The sequence below is a fragment of the Geospiza fortis genome, unplaced genomic scaffold (genome assembly GCF_000277835.1).
Source record: "Geospiza fortis unplaced genomic scaffold, GeoFor_1.0 scaffold166, whole genome shotgun sequence".
Lineage (NCBI taxonomy): Eukaryota > Metazoa > Chordata > Aves > Passeriformes > Thraupidae > Geospiza > Geospiza fortis.
This window is the reverse complement of record NW_005054310.1, coordinates 11,613,507-11,635,367: the sequence shown is the minus strand read 5'-3', so window position 1 is coordinate 11,635,367 and position 21,861 is coordinate 11,613,507. Positions and strand designations below refer to the sequence as shown.

The window sequence follows — 21,861 nt, the reverse complement described above, 5'->3', positions numbered from 1 at the left end:
TCTCCCTTCGAGTGCAGACAGCTTCTGTTAAGATGGCATCAAACTAATCTCAAAGCCAATGAATTGGACTGATGAATGTAGTCATGGCTTTCTCATGTTGAGGTGTATTTTCACAGAGGACTTTACCATAATTTCCCTTAGGAAGGTAAATTCTTCGTCTGTTAGATTCCAAGGACTTGTTATGTTTTGAATATACTAAACATTTTAGATTAAATTCCCATTGAGAGAGAGTGGGAATATTAGGATACTGGAGAGGAGAGGAAAAAGTTTAGTGTTACTGATAATTTAGGCATCCTTTTGTTAAGCATTTTGCTTCAAAGAGAAAATTTTTGATGTTCCATTTCCTTGTGTCTAGGGTGTTATGATCTACATCTGAGGAAAAATTCATAAATAAAGCAATCCATGATCTTATGCTGTTGGTATTATTTTTAAAAGATACTATTTTTGCATGGTAACAAATTATTCTCAGTGTTAGTCTTGACATTAGTTCATGATATATATTTGCATAACCTTAAAGATTCTTTCCTTTGTGTGCTCTGTAGAACTTGTCTATGAGCTGACAATAAATGCCTTTGTCTAGGTGAAACTGAATGTTGATGTCATTACACACAGCAGGGTTGGGTCAGCCAGTTGAGGGAATGTCTTTCTCTTCTGAGGTCTGACTTTTAACAGTTGCATGTGTTAAATTAAGTCATAACTTATCTAGCCTAGTATGCCTAATTATTTTTGAAAATTATGCTTGAGAGCATGATTATGAAATTTGGAAGTAAAATGGAAAAAATGTTTCAATGTATCGACTTACAGAATAATAGAACGGTTTGAGTTGGAAGGTACCTTCAAAGGTACCAATCCCCTGCAGTAAGCAGGACATCTTCAAGTAGGTCAGGTTGCTCAGAGCCCCATCCAGCCTGGCCCTGAATGTTTTTCCAGGGATGGATTATTTGCTCTCTGGGCAACCTGTTCCAGTGTTTCAGCATGCTCATCATAAACATTTTGTGGTGGAGCCTTCTTCTCCAGGCGGAACACCACCAACTCTCACACCTTTCCTCACAGGTGTGCTCCATCCCATTTGATAATTTTTGTTGCTATCCTTTGTACCTGGTCCAGCTGTCCATCCATGTCTTTCCAGGACTTTGGAACTGGGTACAGTGTATCAAATGGGATCTCATCAGTGTAGAGTAGATGGGCAAACTAATTCATGTTTGATGAGTTACTAGACTCAGCATGCATTCTACAATTTTTATCTTGTTAGAGGCAGTTTTTGAAGCATTTTTACAAGGATTATCTAAGTAAGGTGAAAGATTATGTTAACAGAGGAGGCTGAAGTATAAAGCAACGAATTACCTTCTTTAAAACTTTTTTTCAGATACTGTTAATTTATTAAGAGTTACTAAAACTTGTGTCTGTTAAGCAGCATTCTGTTTTTAAAATTATCTTTGATTTTATATTTATTACTCACAGCCAGTCAGTGTGGCTAGATATGTATGTCTGTTATTTTTAGGGGGAAAAAAGGAGTATTACTTCTTTGAGGCTTATTGATTCTAACTTTAAGTGCTCTAGAATTCTGTCAAGGAACCTCTTTTATTTATTGTAATTAATTAAAAGCCATGAATACAATAAAGAGACTGATTCTCCTACAGTAAAAGTATATTTCCACAGCAGTTTAAACTATCTAAGCAGGAGGCATTGTGGTCCTTCCCCTCTCCCTGGTTCTGTTTCAGGTGTTTGTACCTTTCACGTAGCTGGTTCTGTGTGCTAGTCCACCACAATTAATTAAATATTTGTCTGTCAGTTTTGTTGTCTGAGGGAAAATATCATTGCCAGCTTAGGCACAGAATCGAAATAGGGATCCAAGGAAGGTTGCAGAGTTCGGGATTGCAGCAGCACCAGTTTCAGTCAGTATGAGCTGTCATAGAGCTCCAAAGTTAACTATTATTAAATCACTGAAATAACTGAAAGCGTACAAGAGTTGCAAAAGGATTTTTAATAAGGAATTTACCCAAGCAGCATAGCTTGCCTATGTGTTAAATATGTTCAAACGAGTGATATTTATAATATATAGGAAATGGCCTACAAAAAGAGGCAAGAGATATTAATGTTTATTATAGAGACTGTAAATTGTAATGAAAGTGAAGGGAAAAAGCAAACTGGAAAATAAAAATGAGAAAGCCATGTGGCTGAATAATTTATAAGAGGAACTCTCAACTTTCTGATTTTGAACAAACTCTATACCTGACAGGAAGGAATGAGTTCACAAAAAAAACTCCATTATGTGCGATGGATTTTACTTCCTGTATGTATAATGTCATTTATATTAAGAAATCCAGAAGCAGAGGCAGTAGTGTGCTAACTTTATTGAAATTTGCTATGCAGAAATCCGTACCACTATTACAAACAACACTTTGAGGCATATAAACAAGTGAAACCTATTTGACCTAATTGCTTCAAATCTCACTTTATTTAAGAATAAAAACATAGAGATCTGTGAAGCATTTTTCCATTTTGAATGTTTTTCTGATTTATAGATCTCGTGAAGGGATTTGGAAGTAGGAAAAAAGTAATTATAGTAAGGGTAGTGTCCATCAGTATTACTGACATGAAGTGTTACTGCTTACAAACCTGTTCCACAACTTGCTCTTCCTTTTGCAGCTTTTTATTGATAGTGTTAGAAACTCAACTCCAAGAGTTGATCAAATCAGCGTATCCTTGAAGAACACAACTACGTGTTGTGTTCTTTTGCCAGTGAACTAATGGCATTCTGTAGCACACTGATGAAAAGCTTAAGTGCTCTTCCAGCAGCTATTTCATGGTTTCTGGGTTCTTCTATGGAAGGATTTTAAAGATAGCTTTTGGGGAAAAAGTAATAGCTTGCTGAACATAAAATTCACTTATGTCCCTAAAATAAAGTGCAAAAATCATTCTCTCTGGGGCTTAGTGTGTATATAAGACAAATGCTTGTCTACTTTAAATTGCTTGGCACATACTAAGTGTGAAGTAAATTCGAAGCCCTTAAAGAAAAGACACTTTTGAGGGATACCAATGTGCTTTAGTACCTCAGGGAAATGTTTTAAAACTTTTCTGTGTGCTGGTCTCTGCCTGAGGCAGGACAACAGTAAAAGTGCAAGTGCCTACTTAGGAATCTTTGTCCATTAGAACTTTGTCTAGAAGCTAAAACATTGACCAGTTTCTCTGATCCATTAGGGCATTAGGAAAAAAGAAAGTATGGAAAGTACCATATTATACTTCCCAGCTATTTTCCAGATTTTAAGCTTATATTGAGATAGAAGATTTCAGTTGTTTCCATTTTGAATTAAGTTTGTTTAGGAATTAGTTTAGTTGCTACTGCGTAGAGTCATAAAATGGGAGAGGTTTATGAGCTAGGTCCCTGAGCTAGTTGTCTGAACTACTTTACTCTTCTGGGGTGATAGGCTGCTCAAAGAGCAGTTGTAAATGTTGTAGCTGTTTCTAGAAATTGTAATTTGGTCCATCACTTTAAGAAAATACTCCTTCTGGAATGCAAGGCCTGTGTTTTGTTTTCTATTTTAGAGAAATTGGGGGGCCTTAGGAAGCCCTTGTTTTAAAAAAAAGAAAAACCAAGGTCACATGCATTTGAATGCAGTTATTTTGTCTAATTTGATCTTAATTTATTGTCTAAATAGCATGTTTTGTCTTTATTCTTGATTTGCCTATTTGGTATTTCTGGATATCCTTTTCTGCTTGAAAGTGTTTCACAATGCCTTTTTCCATTTGCTTTCATGCAGAAAGCTGTTCATAAGATTACACTGGCAGGTTCTAATTATGTTAATTTCATTTGGAGCAAAATGTAAATATCACAAGTGCTCTAGTTACTTGCTTAGTCATAAAATGTTGAAAACCAGTTGTCAATAAGAAATCTTATTGCCATTTCAAATGTTCAAATGAAAGCCATTGAAACTAGGTACAATTCCTTCTATCTATGATGGTGTAATTCATTGTATTATTTTAGCTTAGGATAAATCTGCATAAGGATCTTTGGGCAATAACAAGAGATTATAGCAAATCTCCAAAGCAGAGCCTGAGTAAGTTGTTGGTTTGTTGCACAACTGTGTACTTTAGAAAGAAATGGAATGAGTTCTGGGAGAGGGGTGGCTGGAATCTTGCACCACCTACATTTACTTTGAAGATGTTAAAAGTGGAGGTGTTCTTGCTCTTCTTTTAGAGGCTGGGGGTGTTGTATATTTTATTAAATATTTTCTGCATCATCTGATTCATGTTGGTAGCTCTTGCAATGTCCTGAAAAGGCAGGCAAAAGGAATTTTAGTTTAACTTTTCCTCTCCCTCCTCCTTGCATCTGCGTTATGAGGCAGAAAAGGTATTTTCAGTTAAGGATTCAGTTCAGATCTTGACTGTTTTATCTCTTTGCACTGAAGTCTGGTGTTGCAGAAGCTATGTATAGCTTCTTCAATTTATTTATAAGTTGAAGATATAAAAGTGTGAGAGTTATTTCTAGGCAAGGTTAGTAATTAAGCACAAGTCTGTAAATGGAGTGTTTAATCCCTTTGAGAATAGCAGTGATCTTTCTCGGATGGAAGGGATCACAAAAACATCTCTGACTTTTTAATCTAGGTTATAGGCAGCACTCACCTGTGAATTACTGGAAGACCCTCCTGTTTCTGTTCCACACAGTATGCTGTTTTGTTGCCAGTGTTCAGCTTAGTGTCAAAAATGAGAGTTATGGTCACTATAGCTAGACCGTAATGTAGATTACTGTTCTAGTTGAAAAGTTGAGTGTAACGGGATATAGAAGTCCCAGGGAGTAGTGAGCATGAAGTATTGTAGGCTGTTGCCCAGTAGCACAAATTCAATGAGAGTGATCTAAGAGTCCTTTTACAGTAAAGCTTTTTCCTTTATTGCATGTGATGTGCTTCATGTACCCAAGTACTGTTCTATTCCTGGGCATTTCACATCCAGGAAGTTATTTCATTTTATTCTGGGTACTCTTAAGAGATTAACACAAACCAGCGTGTCAGTGTGTTTATCTTTGTTTCACAGAGCTTAAGCTATACCACTGTTCAGTTTCTGTTCTGTGGGCAGCTAAAAATCTCCTCAGTGTTGTATTCCCTTGGTTTTCTGCTGTGCAGAAAGTCATACCTTTGTCTGTTCTGTACTTGTGTTTTGTCCTTGAGGAAACTGGAACTGATGGTGAACTGAAATAGCTGTCAGGCTGTAGCTCTTCCCCCAGCTGCCCTTGGTGAATGGGATATCACAATATGGCTGTTTTTGTAGCATTTCAGAAGCTCCTCCAAGACTGCCAGCTTTAGTGAGAACTTCATGGTCAAGTTTCATCAATGTTAACAAAGATACTGCTTCCTGTTGCAACACTGCTGAGAGAATAAAATTGTGCTTTTAGGATTAAATGTGAATCGTGAACACAAAATACAAAGACTTGAGGGATGCTATATAAAAGGGATTAATTCTGTATTTGTTGTTAAGGGCAGTAGCTCTATTTTAAAGTCTATTTTGCATCTCTATTAAATATTGTCCCTGCTCAATAAACCTTTTGAGTATGTGTTGGAATCTGAAGCATGTGCTTAACTGCTTTGCTGAATTGGAGCCTTCATTACCAAATTGCAGGTGTATGTTAGCTTAAGTATTTAAGGAAGAAAATAACTGTAAAACAATGCTTACTTTGTTCTGTTCAGTGTGTTACATTAATGGAAAACATCAGAAATGCTATGCTGTTGCTATGCTGTCCCAAACAGACTTAATATAGTTAAGGGCATGAATTTTCTGTATGAGAGATGGTCTAGTTAAGAATTGACACACAGTGATTAAATAAAAATTAAAAAATTGAAAGTGCGATTCTATTTTGGGGTGCATAATATTATTTCAGAATGTGGCTTTCAAATATTTTCCTGTTTATAAGTGTGTTTCAATTACAGTTTTGAAGATTCTTATGTGGATATTAGAGCATTTATTATACATGTGCAATAGCTGGGGCTCTGTAAACATTACCATAATAAACTGCTCTGTGTACAAGGGTTTAATAACATGGTCATAAAGGCGTGTTTTACGCATGAAAGTGGTGTACTGGTCTGCCAGAAAGCTTGTGCTTTAAAAATAAATATTATTTAAAGAGAGTGATTAAGAAGGAAATGCAAGAAAAAGTGCGCTGTGCCTAGGTCATTCCTGATAAATATCTGATCAATATGTTTAATAAATAAATAACGCCCAGTTAGCTAGAAAAAGTAGCTCAGTGCAGGGTTAATCTAGTATTCCTCAAGGTGAACTTACACTTCATGTCTGCTGCTACATAAAATGTTCATACATATAAAGATGTGCTTTCCATGCAAAAAGTAAACCTGCACTGTGTAAAACACAGCAGTGTCACAGGGGGTTTGTTTTGCGGTGCTGCCTCTGAGGCTTCTGTAGCCCAAGACACTTTTGGCACACGGAAATCCTTTGTCATCTGTCACAAGTATGGGCCTGTGCCTTGCTGTAGGAATTGTACATATTTTCTTCTCTACCAACATAAAACTAGCTGTAGCTACATTGTGCTCAGTGAGACCACGAGATCTTTGAGAGACACTCCTCTGTTTAAAATATTGGACTCTGATGTGAAATGGGAGAGAAGATGCATTCTGAATTACTAGAAATGCTCTGAAATCTCGGAGATTTTGATGGAGAGAAGCTGAGAAGTACTTGCTGCTCTTACCAAGGCATCTTCTGACCAAGGCAAAAGTGACAATTCTAGATTCAGTTGGCTCATATGTCTTTTAGCTCTGAGATTCTTTAGGACAAGTTTGAAATGATACTAGGGGTTTTTTCACCTTTACGCATACATGTACATTAATATGATTTACAAATAACCAACACATTTGTGTTGTGGTCTGGAATAACAATATTTAAATTTACTAGAAAGTTTTGGTGTTTATTAAATTATGGTTTTAAATCAGTTGGGTTTGTGACTTTTTACATTAAAGTTCAAAATTAATATTGTGTGTTGTGAGAAACATATTTAGGAGATATATGTCCTCATATTTTCATTCAAGAGTTGACCTTGGGTGGATTCATAGGTGAGAGAGAGATATTCTGCAAATTTCTTTTTGTCTCTGCTGGATATAAGCTGAAATCTGTCAGTGATATTTTGTGTAGGAAGTTGTGTGAAATCAAATGAGAAATAGAGGCCCTTGAATATAAGAGAAAAACATAGCTGAAAAATGCCAAATAATATAAACAGTATTTGCATAAGCATTTTTATCTGTTGTAAATTAGGGCTTAATTTCCAGGGTAAGTGTACTTGTACTGAATCCGAACAAAATTGTGAGAGTTCTCATTTCATTAATGTCTTTTTCTTATATTTTAGCGGTATTGTCAAGAAAGGAATTAGCTTCTAGCAATGAAGCACCTCGATGAAGTATGAAAGAATTACCTTTTTCTTTTTTTACTTGTTTTTCATCCCTTGCCTAGTACTCTTAAAAACACTGAAGATTTTGGATGTGTTTGACAGTTAACCTGTTTGTATTTACCAGGCATGAACTGTTGCCATTGTGCTGTTCCATAAACATTGGAAGGATAAGCAAGTTACTTGTAATTTTCTGTTGTCTTCCAAGGGACGTCAGAGATGGCTTCAGAAGAAGAAGCTTCTATTCTTCTCATTATGGGAGAGATCGATCCCCTCACAAGAGGGACTCTCCTTTCTTCAGGGAATCGCCAGGGAGCCGAAGGGATTCTCCACACAGCAGATCAGGCTCTAGTGTCAGCAGCAGGAGCTACTCTCCTGAAAGAAGCAAAGCCTATCCTTTTCACCAGCACAGCAGAAATATGTCATCTTTACATAAAAGAAATGTTTCTTCTCAGCAAGGTAATGCTGGATTAATAATGGGAACTGGTTAGTGAGGTGAAACTGCAACTCACTGTATAAGCCTTTTTCCTTACATGCTCTTTTTAAAATGGGAAAAGCTGACATTCTGTACTATGTGCTGTCTGCTCTGGTTGTTTCATTGTACTCTCTGTTCCCTTATGTATTTCATGTGGGAGATTGTAGGTGTTATTTTGGTATCAGGTCTAGACTGGCTGTAGGAGTTTCAGCTGCACAGCTTTTTCTAGTATTTTATATTATTTTTAGCATCAGCTCCTGTTATTTCTTTATGTGCTTCATTGGATTTCCTGACAAGAAACTTTGCTTCATCTACAGCAGATGAAGATACTTCTTCCTGCAACCAAAATAAAACAGGGATTTAAAAAATGGAGAAATGAAAGTACATACTTCTACTTGCTTAATTTTCTCCAAATTTTCCTAGGCTTTTGAAACTGATTGTTTTTTAGTAATTGCATTTCAATGTCAAAACCTCTCAGATCTTACTCTCCTCAAGGAAATGTGAGAGCATATCTCAGTTGAGTCTATTCTGACTTTTTGAAAGCTTGGCTCTTAATGTTTCCCAGAAGTCTGATGAATTATCTGTTTTGAAAATATTTGAGGTTTCATATTTAAATTACTTTGGGGGGGAAAAAAAGCTTTTTTTATATACTACAATCTTAGCCACTCTGTTTGTACAGCTTATGCAAATTAATCCAATTTGATTTCCCATTTTGCAAAGGCTTTCTAGTGAACTATGCAAACCTACTGTTCATTTTAGCAGCTTTTTAAAAATTAATTAGATTTATTTTTCACTCACTGAGAAAGCACATTGTGTTTCCAGAGTGACACTGAACCATTATGTAGCACTTCTTGTCAAAAAAGATCTTTGTAGTTTTGTTAACATTGTTTAAATATTGAGGAATAATTTCACTCCTTACAGAGTAGAGATGGTCTTTCTATTTGGGCATTACAGTGCTTTCAACCTTTTGTAGCAATACTTAGTGAACATAAATTCCTCTAAGTGTAGGGGAGGAAGAAAAAAATAGGATAGCTAACTACTTTTCTAGAAGTCTTGTAGGTGTGCAGCTTATTGCTCGGGACAGGAAAACAATGTTGTGAGGAAACCATTCAAAATTTTGGAAAGTTTCATGGTTTTTTTTTTAATTTTGAGCTTTGATCATATATGTATATACTATATGCTTAGAATTACTCAAACAATAGTGGAGGTAGTGATATAGAAGCAGATACATTTACAAACCAGGAAAGATGCTGATCAAGAGAGGAGCTTACATCCAGGTCTGTGGTTTTTGGTATTTTCTCCCATTTGCATGGTTGAATACCTTTCCCAATCACCTTTAGATAATTTTAAAAGGCCAGCTGAATTTTACACTGGACTATTTCTTTATTTGTTTCCCTGGAAAGGAGAACTACTAAATGGCCTTCTAGATGACTGAACTAAAATACCTATTTGTAAGGTATAAATGGTTTAAACAATACTTTTAGAATGCAATTTGCCTTAGGTAAGCTCATGTATTGAATATTTAAAAGGAATATCAAGTGTGACATCTCATATATGTCACCATTACATTTAAATAGATCTACAACATGCGAAGTATATACTAGTTCATGTGGAATTTGCAATATGGCATCTTTCTAAAATATTATAATGCTATTTAAAATCATGTCACTTGAAGAAGGAATATCCCATTTCTACAGCCCTTCATACACTACGATAAATACAGGGTTTAAACAAAGAAAACTGTGGGGACATGAAGAAGCTTAGTAAAGGGAGGGAAAGGGCAAACATTCATCTGTGATGGGAGAGCATGGAGAGCATGGGATGTTTAATTTTACAGATAGGGCTTTGGGGCTCAAAATAGCCACACATTCTGAAAAAAATGGCCTAATAATGACTTCTAATTAAATGGTGTTTTTTCACTTTGCTTAACTTTGAATAATTTTCTGCCATTTGTATCAGTTAGTTTCATCTGTTCAGGTGCAAACATATAATCCATTGAACTGATATAATCTTTAAAGAATCAAGTCTGACAAAGGAGGCATGTGGGAGGGAGAGTTAGAGTAGTCCATGCATTTAGAAGGAGGTGGCTCACCTATGGGGCTGAGAAGCAGGTATCACAGGAGCAAAACTTGAGTTACTTAGTGGTGACAAAGGAGATGTTCTGTCCTTTGTTGTTTTGACTCATTAAATTAAAGCCATATTTAAAGCCATAATGAACAATCACATTTATAGTTCTACAAAAATATCTTCTATCCCAATTTTCATAACTCTCCCATAGCTTTTAAAATTAATCCCTTTATTAATTGTCATTATAAAAATTTAATGGAAGCCAAAGTGAGCTTACATTTCCTTGGCTTATTTGTTGATCAGTCAACTGTTTCCAAGTCAGTGTGAATAGTCTGGTTAATTTAGGCCTGCTGACAGCATGTTTGCTTTTTTATACTTTTGCAGATCTCTTAGATGTAATCTGTGGACCACAACTTGAAAACTGGTAGTTTACACTGCAACCAGTTCTGTTGCTGTGGGCTGCCTGTAACTGGTCTGTGACAAAACTATGCACAGATTGTGATTATCACTGTGAATTTGATTTGACATTTTGCCAATTTTGACTTTTATAAGAAAGAAAATGATCTCACAAGAAGCATCTACTCTGTGGTTGATAGAATACAGGACTGTTTCCCATGGCAGGTCTTTTCAGCATCCTGTGGCCTACTAAACTAGTTCATGCACTACCCATTTACCTTGAGTGATTGACTGGTGTCTAATATTTCAACTGTTTCTATAATTGCAGGCATATTAAAAAGTGAAATCACATAATCTTGTGGAATCATACTGATACACCCTTTCAGTTAATGATGGAAAAAAGGACTGTGGATTTTCTTTAATGTGTGAAATGACACAGCTGTATCTTTTCTCTCCTTGGGAAGAGAAAAAGTGTTACCAGTATTTATTAGATGATGGAGTATGTAGATTTTATAGAATAATTAAGGTTGGAAAATACCTCCAAGATGGAGTCCAACCTTTGATCTAACATGACCCTATCACCTAGACCATGGCACTAAATGCCATGTCCTGTTGTTTCTTGAACACCTCCAGGGATAGTGGCTGCACCACCTCCCTGAACAGCTCTTCCAAGCTTAGCCACTCTTTCAGTGAAAAGATTCTTCCTGGTGTCCAGCCTGAGCCTTCCCTGGCACAGCTTGAGCCCATTTCCTCTTGTCAGTAGTTGCCTGGGAGAAGAGTTCAGTTCCCATCTTGCTACATCCCCCTCTCAGGTAGTTGTTGAGGGTGATAAGGTTCATGTCTGATGTGAGAAAATTTCACTGCAATTTTGCTAAGCCAGTAAGCATATTTGCAATATATATCTTTAATTTCTCAGTCATTAATTTTTTCTTGATTGTAGGTAAAGAGAGGACCGTTCAGTCACTGAAAACATCAAGAGATGCATCACCTTCAGGGTCCACAGCAGTACCTTCATCAAAGGTGAATTTTCTTTTTGAGTACTTCGCACTGGTTTTAGATTGTTCATTGTTGGATTTTTTCCTCAGTTGGAAGGAGATACTGCATATGCCTGTTAAAGTTCATATTCCTTATGATATTATTTCCTATTCCTTATAATAGGAATAGGACTTGTTCTTAGAATTTTGTGTCGTGGTGAGTATGTTAGTATTACCACTCATTTTGACACAGACACACCTGCCATGTATTCAGTGGGGAAAAAAACAGGCTTTGGCTGTTCTGTGTCATTCTAAGTGCTTATCTCTTACAATAGCTTTTAGAACTGCTGTGCCAGCTGATTGCCATTGTCCTTAAGGGGGGAGGAAAGTGATGTATTTTCAGTGATGTAAATAGGGAAAATAAGGTAAAAGTGATTATGCACAAGTTACACTGATTTGGATCATAAAATATACTTTATAATTAGTTCACTTGTTTTTAGACTCAGCATACTGCAGCTTAGTATGAAATCCTTACCTAATACACACCTTTGAGAACAAGGAGGCATTGCAAAATCTCTTGCTCTTGTGTTAATATGTAGTGTGAGCTTGAGCTCTGTAAGTCTTCTGCTTTCTTCTTCAGTCAGGTCTGATCTGTTGGTTTTTAGCCATCAGTTTGCAAGTATGTGCTGGCAGTGGATATCCACTTGATAAAGGCTACACAAAATGAAACTTTGTTTGATGGAAGTCATTTCCCCAGACAGCATAAATATTTATTGGGTATGCATCAGCTGCAGAAATGGAAATAGTTCCATGGCTGTTCATTGACTTTTCTCTTCAGCCCTCAAATCTGCTTATAATCTAACTGCTCTGTGTCAGTGGAGCTTTTTGGAATCAGCCTCTTGGCTGGAACTGCACTGAACAGTTAAGTTGCCTAAGTGCTTCACTGACTCAAAAGTAGTGACAGAAGTAGTCTTGGCAAAACATGAACATCTCCAGAGCCTTACAATTTATCAAGGCTTGAGAAATTAGTTATATGCTGTATATTAGCAATTAAAGCAGATAATTTTCAATGCTCTAAGTTATAATTTAGCTCTGAAATTCTTGCAAAGGTATATGTTCCCATACCTCTTTTCACTGTAGTATCTATTTGCAAATCTAAAAAGGTATTTTTATCTATAATTATTTTTTGCAGTGCATGCATGTGAATCAATACCTGTTGATGTTACCTGATCTTAGCCATGTGTTTCACTATGGCATGAAATCATTTGTGTTTTTCTTTATTAGCTCTATGGACTGTAAGCCTTGGAGGCTGTATACAACAGAGAGCAGAAGGTGGATGTGTGAGACAGGGATAGCTGCTGAGCAAAGTGACAGCCTTTTGCTTTTCTGTGTTAATACAAAATAGAGAGACAATACAAAAAAGAGAGACTTCTGGTTTTTGGGGGTGGGGAGGCAGCAGTTTGGGGTTTTTTTTTTTTTGAGATCTGTTAGCTTGGTTGTTCCTTGAAAGTTTGCAACCTAAATAGCTGCTGCTATTTTCAACTGAGAAATATGTTCCTGTTCTGTCTCTTCAGCTGAAGTGTATCTGTGCAAATACCATTACTGTATTCCATAAAATTCACTCAGGATTTAATATGTATTTGTAACATTCAACCTATAGAATTAAATTTAGTGAGACTAAATTAAACAGATTTTTTTTTTCTATATTCCAATAGATATTAGTTAATTTCTTTTATGGCTTGTGGAAATATAGCAGCTTATGTGAGATCTTCTATGAATTATGTTACTCCTTTCTTCCAAGTGCCCTCATCATATCCCTGCATATTGAACTTTGTCACCTCTGACTTCACTGGTTGTAATTCTGTAACTTGCAGTTATAGAAAACAGGGATTCCTATTGGAACATTGTGTTGCACTTTCTGTTCTGGATTCAGATAAAGGTGGTGTCTTTATGACACAGAATCCTGGAAGGGTTCTGTGAGTTGTGTATTTATGCCATACTACAGTACAGAGGTATTTGGATAATATTTTGTTTGAGGTAAGAATGAAAGATGTGAAGACAAAGGAGTTTTGATACTGGCCATTTATATAACTTAGAATGAGCTAATGGTAAGAGGTGGAGTTTCTTTCATTTGGGTTTTTGTTTGTTTGCTTTTTTTGTCTATCTGTTTGCTAAGATGGAAGTGGCATGGGGTAGAAATTGTTACGGCCTTTTTCAGGTGGTAGAAGTTTTGTATCTCTTTTTCAGATACCCATCTTAGTGTTGCAATTTTTAATGCTAGAGTGATATAGATTCTTTGGGTGCTTCTATACATATAGTTGATTTAAGCTAAATAGCCACATAGTGGTGACAAGATTTATAAAGCTTGCTGTTCCTAAACTGATATTTATCATTGTTTGCTGCTCTGATAGAAAAAGCCAAATAGTATTCTTAGAGAGAAATCAAATTTTAAACGTTATTAATGTGAGAATTTCCATTTGAAAAGGTAGATTTAAAAGAATATAAAGCCATGACTGACTCTATTATAAATTATTAGCATTCCCGCAAATAGAAAATAGTGGATTTTAATGGAACCAGGTCGGATCACTTAAAGTTTGCATAAAATATTATTTTCTCCCTAATTAGATCAGGTTTTATACCCTACCTAGTATTTGACAGTTTATTTAAAAATTTACAACCTTTTATGCCTGAAAATCACATTGAATTACTAGTTCACTCTTTTATCTGACTTCTTTCAGTGCCCAACAGGTCTCAGAAAATTTTTCTGTTATCTCTAAGGTGTGAATTTAAAGAACCTTATTTGGAAGGTATAGTGGTTTTGTAGTAGTCATTGATTTATCTTTTTTTCTCCTCTCTTGTTTCTTTTTAAAGAAACTTGACAGCAAATTAAATAATTTCAACTTTCTTATTTCCTATTTTTAAATATTTTAGGGATTGGAATAACTGTTTATTTTAATTATGAAGATTTTTGCTATGTGTAAGTGTATTTCATGTTAAACCTTGACTATAATGTTTTTATACAGGCCTTGGAGAAGAGCAACAGACTATCAGAAAAGGAACTTGCGGAAGCTGCAAGCAAGTGGGCAGCTGAAAAGTCAGAGAAGGCCGAGGAAAGCAATTTACCTGAAATAACAGAGTATGATGTAAGATAGGATTATTAATCCACTTATTTCCAAGTGTTACAACAATAGGCTCTTGTTTTTCTGTATTCTTCATAAAGGCACATTTTGTAACTTAATCCTGAATTTTTCTGCCTATGCTATTAAATATTTGTTGAAAGGAAGTGAGAGGGAGATTAAAATCTTGAGATTTATTTCTTTTGAAAAAATACACAAAGCCACAGTACATTTTGTTAGTGTAATTTGCACTGATGTTGAGCTACAACTGACACAATACAGTTTCAGCTCTCCCAAGTGCTCTCCAAGGAGCTCTTGTAGTAGTGTAGGTCTGTATGCCTACTCCTTAAAATTAGGAGTCAAAACATGAGTGTACATGTAAAACATAACACTTGAGAAGCTCTGGTTTGTTGAGTTCCATTTCAAGCTGTGCCAGCCTACCATGTCATGTATTCTTTTTCAGAAAGCTGTCCTCCATTATATTAAAAACAAACCTTACCTTGTTATTGCAGTGGGTATATTTTTTATTTTCCCCAGAATCCTTATTTCATTATTAATCAGTGTTAATTATTTACCAGTTTATTCCCTTTTGTTTTCACCCCTTCTTGTCTTCCACTCCTGACTATATTGAAGTGGGATTATAGCCCTTCTCAGTCATTTGTTATACTGGTCTTGGATAGGATGTCTTTTTTGGGTTCTGATATGTTAGTGGAAAATGTATTTTTCATTTAAAACAACTCAAATATTATGTAATCTAAAACAATATGTTTCAATTATGTGATAATTTTTTTCTTTAACTTTCACTTTGTTTCAACTTCAGAGGCATTCTTAAAAAAAATAGTATCTACTTCACAAAGTCATATCTTAACCTTTCCAATTAATGAGTTTGATTTTTTTATTTGTTTGGAAATAATTTTAGGGAAAATGGATGTGTCTTGGGAAGTATCACATTTCCACTTGTAGAATATATTGGCTAGGTTAGAGAAATAAACTCAATCCATATTTATCTCAACTTTCAAGTCCTGCCCATTGATGTAATGGGGGAGTGCATGAGCAGCCCCTCAGTAGTGGTCAGGAAGATCTAGTTAGATACATAAACTGGAAAAAGCAATTAAAAAAAGAAAAAAGGGGAGGAAGTGTTAGAGTGAAGAAAAAGCAACAGCTGATCCAAAGATGAATACCATATGAAGGAGAACAGATGCATGAACATTTCTGAGAGGTTCAGGAGAGAAATATCGCTGTGGTTCTTGATGAGGGGAAGGCAGTGGAGGGGAGGAAAGAACAGAGTGGGCCACATGGAGAAGAGTTGGTTAAAGCATTCTCCACACCTCAGAGAAAATTGCAGTGGCAAAAAGATTAAACATATGGAATCAAAGTGAAGCAATTGCAGTTGGTTGTGGTACAGTCTGAGATGATTTATTGACTAAGAAAGTGGGCTTTAGAAATGCTAATGAAGGAGGTGGGGCATCTCATTCTGAGTCTTAGAAGAAAGGATTTCTTACTTTGATTAGTAGGCTGTCACATATGAATTGCAAGAATTCTTAACTCTTTCCTGTTTATCTTACAAGTGCTTGATACTTGAACTTTGTGTTGCACTGAGCTTTTTAGTAGCCTTCACTCACTCTCAGGTATTTCGTTCTTTACTGGGATAGCAAGATTTGGGATTCAATCTTAATGGTTTACCTCTGTTTTTGGATAAAAGAAACTAGTTTTCATCTTCTTCAATTTTCAAATCTATTAAAAAAAATATAAATTTTTTCCATAATACTGGATTCAAATAATTCTGTAAAACAGAACTGCTACATTTTCTAAATAAACTCTTGTAGGTGGCATGTGTTTTCTTTGGAGTAGGAATGCTGTCTTAATTTCTGTTCTAGAGGGAGAAATCTTCAAATCACACGTTTGCTTTTGCTATACGATAGTTATTGCAATAATACTTAATAATAATAATAACCTGTGGCCCTGAATGCTTCAAGAGCTCTCCAAAATTTTTATTTTTTTGGTTGATGGCTATGTACCTTTGCTTTTGTTACTTTTATCCTGTCCCAGAAGACTAGTCACATTTTCATTGTGGATTTTTCTTGCTTTCTGGTGTTATAAATACCACATACACAAATTTCTTCTCAGTGGATGGGCAGGTGGAGGTTGTCTGATATCATTGCCTTTACACAGTTAAGGCTGTGTCACAGGGGGTTTTATCATGTCACGTTTTCTACCTGTTTAAAATCCGTATTTCTGTATCTGTTAAGATTGTAGCAATAACACTTCTACTAATACTTCTACTAAACACTCACTAATAGTCTTGGTGAGCAAACTCATGTATCTGATGACTGTGTTTGGGCTTTTGGGGTTTTTTCCTCATACTGTGATTGTTATTTTTCTCTGAAAACTGAATTTATTGTTTTTTTCTTAAGGCTGGATCTTCAGCTCCATTATACATTGAGCAAACAGAGGAAACAGAGGCAAATCTAACAGACAGTACAGAATTATACGAGGACAGCCAGCTTCTAGGTCGTTCAAAAGCAATTGCAAATAAGACAAAGGAGATTGAACAGGTGAGTCTCCTTGGCATTTTGTCACTAATACACTAATGGTTTGCTCTGCTAAAATTACCTTGATTTATTTTTTCCTCCTCCTTGGAGTGTAATATGAATATAATTTGATTTTTCAAGACAGTGTGGTTTCTTCACCAGCAGTTTAATTCCGAATGTGCACATGGAAATTAATGGTAGTTTTCTACAACTTACATGCAACAACTGCTGTTTTGCAAGCTAAGACAATGACTGCCTCTTAATTCCAGTGGCCTTTGTTCAGTTGCCTGTGAGGCCATTTCCTGGGCTGCAACACTGTTCCTTTTTCTTGACACTTAAAAACCGGCTATCTACTCTATTGGTTTTGATTTTGTTTTGTTTTGTTGATTTCTTTTCCTTCTCTTAATATTGACTTTGCCTAATCGTGTTCGTGGTGGGCACAGCTTTCCGTGTGTGCGGGGTCTGGCTGGGATGGAGTTTTACCAGAGTGTGCTGTAGCTATGAGAGCCATGATGCAGTTGGTTTATTCCTGTGTGTCTGATCACAGGGTCACAAAGGGCCTAAAAGAGCTAGGACCAGATGCATAAACTTAGGAGTTCTTAAAAATGACAAACTGAGAAAAATACATAGACTAGGAAAAGATTTTTTAAAAATGGCTGTTGTGATTAATTAGTCTCACGCTGGTGAATGTATGGTTAAATTTCCCTAGGCTGAAAGTACAGGGTTATAGTGAAAATGGATGAAAATTTGGTCATAAAACCCAAATATTGTTTTCCATATGGTCTAATGCTACTGTGTTTGGTAGAGTTTGCATTAAATTACAGGGAAATCTAGATTATGTTCTATAAAATGAAACTTTTAGAAACTTATTTCAGAAAAGCCTGAGGAAATAACTTAGATTTGGATTTTGCACAACCAGTTTCTCCTGTTGTTGATTTGAATATTGAAGGTGTCAGCTTCTGCAGAATTTAGATAAGATTCTAGAGTGATGCTAGAAGTATTTTACTGAATAAGATGATTATTTTCTTATAAACCAGGTACTGTGAATTTGCTAAGAATTAGACAAGATATTTACTTAATCATTAAAAATTAAGACTGGAAAATTATCTATGTATTTTTCACATAAATACTTAAAATTAACTTCTGGATCTGCAGTTAAATTTTCTGGATATTTATAAAATTGTTGGGAGAGAGCTGATGATTTTCATAATCATCATGAATATCATAATAAGTCATCATAATAAAATACTGTGAATCTTCCTGCTATGTATGGAATCAGTCTGTAGAAATTTGTATACTATTCTGTTTACTTTGAGTTCTCAGCATCTAAAAGTAAATTTAGCTTAATATTTAAGTCTATAAAGTGAACTGTAAGCTTGTACTTTTATAAGAAAGCTTTTTCATAATTTATTTCTGATTGTTTGTCTTGAAGACTCAAGTAATAGCAGAAATATTATTTGGTTCGATGGACTTTTTCAGTTAAATTTCATTCAAGTGTTTAATGTAGTATTTCTGGAATGTGATTTTGTGGGAGGATTACTAAAATAAAATGCTTATTGCAAAGACTTATGCTGAAAGAATGGTGAAGCTGTAATCCTTCTGCAAAGCAGAATTTTCAAGAGGTTGTTTTTCAGTATGCACTGGACCACTATTGAGATATTTAAAATAAGTAAGAAATTAAGTCAGGGCGTGTGCCGCTGGGTATGTGTTAAAGAATTGATGAGGGCCCAGCTAATGTTTGAGGAAGTGAGGTTTGACCCATTGAACTACTTCTGTCTCCTAAATTTTTCTTTCTTTCAGACCACCAGATCTAATGATGTTTGCTTTTTGGTTCATATTTATTCTCAACCTGATTGCCAAGTATTTCTTGGCTGTTCCAGACTCCTGATAAAGCCTTTTTGCTTTGCCCTCTCCATATCCATTTGTCTCCAAAGCTCTAACCTGGAAAAGGAGCAAAGTTTTCCAAATATGTACTTCATAGAATGGTTCTATTTCCTCTGGGAAAACCCAGAGGCAAAAAACTGTGCTGACAGAACATGCACGGTGTTGCAATGAGCAAATCCATTGCTGTGCAGCGGGGAAACAGGCAGTCTGATGCCCTGGGCAGGAGGGAGGTGGCAGCTTGTGATATAGTCTGTTTTTTCTCCTAAGAAAAGCAATCAAAAATATCCCTTGAGCAATTGAATGAAATATTCATACAGGTGTTCTGTTTCAAATGAGTCCATGGCAGTATCTTGTGCATCACTCATATCACTCTTTTGTAAATTTGCCGCTGCCTTTTCTCTAAGCTACAATAACACAATTGCTGGTTTCAGAATTTTAAATGAAGCGTGATTGTAAGTGATCACCCTGGCTCATCAAGAAAATAGTTGTATGTTATTTATTTGATGGGGGACTTAGTGCACACATTCATGTAAAATCATGTCACTTGAAGAAAAATGAAGTTCTTTGTGTGCTGTTGATGACAGGGCAAAATGTGTCAAACCAAGGGCTAGTTGCTGTTTGCTATATAGTGAGTATCTTCTAGGAGTCTGCAGTTGCTTTGCAAATACTAACTGAAGCTGACACCAAGAGAGGAAACTAGAAGGATAAAGGCTTGGAAAAATCCAGACACTGTTTAAACAGAGCCAAGAATGATCTGTGTCACTCCCAAACTAGAAAAACTTTGAAGTATATATTTCATTTGAAGTGTGCCAATATTACTTGGAAAGGAGGGATATGGTTGCAGATGCACAGATGCTTGAAAATATTTCTGAATTGGGACTGCAGATCCTGGGCATTTTTTGTCTCATCCTTGAAACAACAGGCATAGTGACATTTTTGTGGAAACACCTAGGTTGCATAGGACTTCGCCCAGCCCATCTCCTCAAAACAGGGCCTTAGATCAGGGCATTCTGTCAAATTGAGCCCTGCCTATTTGCAGTGAAAGACACTCTGCTGTTTCCCTGGGCAGCCTCTTCCAGTGTCTTGAGCTCAGCTGCCAACACATTCCAGACCATTGTTTCTTTCCACCAAGGACATGGTTTCTGCTCACTTCTTCTCTTGACAGCTTTCTCTCTGCGTTCTTGAACTGCAGAATCCCAGCTCCTTGGTGTGGTCCCCTGCTTTTGGGACCTGCTCCACTGGGAGTGGGCTCTGCTGCTTTCAGGGAAGGGTTGATTTCTCAGAAGCTCCTGGCTCTGACACTTCATGATTGGGAGAATAGGGTTTTTAATGGCACTTGTGCATGGCAGGTACTGTGGAACTGGTTCCCTTCAATCCAGATGCAGAGTCTTTTCAGTCTTTGTTTTTCTTCTGCATGGAACGGAAATTGTGGAGCATTAACGTGTCTTTCATATTTTAATATATCCCATGATGTGTTTTTTTAATGTTCTGTCCTTAATAAAAAGCTTTGGAGAGTTTTGGTCGGTTGGTTGTTTTTGTTTTTTTTTTTTTAATAGAATACTGAGATAATGAACTTTCTGGGTTGGGATGTTTTTTGATTGTTTGGTTGGGGTTTTTTTTGAAGTTAGATGTTTCCTTAGATCTTTGAACATGCATTTCCCTCTTTTCTTCACTTTACAATTTTGAAATAAGGTGTTAAATGTTGTCTGAGCATTTGCCTTGAGCATGGTGAGGTAGAGCTGCATGAAACAGATGCTTAAAAGATTGGTCTGGTTACTTGTAAACAGCATTGTAGTGAATTTTGCATCTGCATATCAGGATCAATGAATGTCTATAGTTTGCTAATGTAACCGTTTCATGCACTTTTTAAATATCTTTGCATTTAATGACATACATTACACATTAAGGTAATATTTTGGAGTTGTTTAGTTTCTGGTTTTATATAGTTAAGGATCAGCTTGTGCTTTTAGCATGTAATGTGCTGAAGTGTGGTGGTTTTTTTCAGAAGTGATGACAAATGTGTCCCTGGTGTTAAATTCATAATTGGAGCTATTCAGCATCAGTGTTGCACAAAAGGCTATCTCTTTGTTCTTCCTTCATGAGCACGGGTAGCAAGGATTCTTGAAATGTCTTATCTTGTCTAGACATCAGGTCTGTAACACTGTGTTAATTAGTCCATTATTATGTGTCCACTTTTCTTACATGTTGCATATTCAAGTTGGAGTGACATGTATTACCTCTGAAAATCTATTCTTTTCTGAAGACAAATTTTACCAAATGACAATTTTACCAAGTTCCCTCCTTGAGTCTGTCAAAAAAAATCAAACCTCCGAGTTTCTCAGTTTGGCTAGTACCACAGATTTCTGGCATCTAAGGAATTAATTAAGTACAGGAATTAATACATTCATGAATGCTTTTTTATTCTTAATGGAATCACTGGCTGACTGTATGCTTTCAGTTCACCAATGTTTTTAAATGTTCAGCAGAACAGTACTTTTTAATATTTAAACATTTAGTTTAATTACTTCTTTAGTTGACATTCTAAATTAATATTGCTTGTTAAGAGTCCTCAATAGTATTAATGAGCTGTTGCCCTAATGGGCCTGCCTTGTTGCTGGAAGATGCTGAAAATCAGAGATCTTCCTAAAGCTTGTGTTTGAAACATCATGGCTATGGTGCATAGAAAGAAAGACAAATGGGAGTGTGGCTAGGTCCAAGCTGTCCAAATTCTGTTTCCAGATCTGCTGTCTAAGTCCTTTACGTTTTTTAGGTAAATTACTGACATCTCTGACCTAGAAGTTACAATTAAGTAAGAAAAACAGGTTTTAGCAGTTACAGTGTGTGTGTGTAGTTTGAGAAGAGCTGTTTTCTTGTTCACCTTCTTTGTCATAGCTCTTGTTCTGGTAAGACCTATATAGCTATAGCTGAGTTGTCTTTGTGTGTACTTTTTAATGGGACTCCGTTCTCTGGAGATGCTGCTCTGGGAGAAGACTGACCTCTCACAGAGTGATATTTTACATTGAAAGGACTTTAT

General features: G+C 36.0%; 1 protein-coding gene across 1 annotated transcript in view; it reads left to right on the top strand.

The window, feature by feature from the left end:
* Positions 1 to 21,861, top strand: part of PPHLN1 (periphilin 1) — a 58,291-nt gene that overhangs the window by 12,893 nt on the left and 23,537 nt on the right. The window contains exons 5-8 of the mRNA XM_014312383.2: positions 7,593 to 7,843; positions 11,263 to 11,342; positions 14,320 to 14,439; positions 16,827 to 16,967. Coding sequence (XP_014167858.1) covers positions 7,593 to 7,843; positions 11,263 to 11,342; positions 14,320 to 14,439; positions 16,827 to 16,967 — 592 coding nt within the window. The remainder of the gene's footprint in view (positions 1 to 7,592; positions 7,844 to 11,262; positions 11,343 to 14,319; positions 14,440 to 16,826; positions 16,968 to 21,861) is intronic.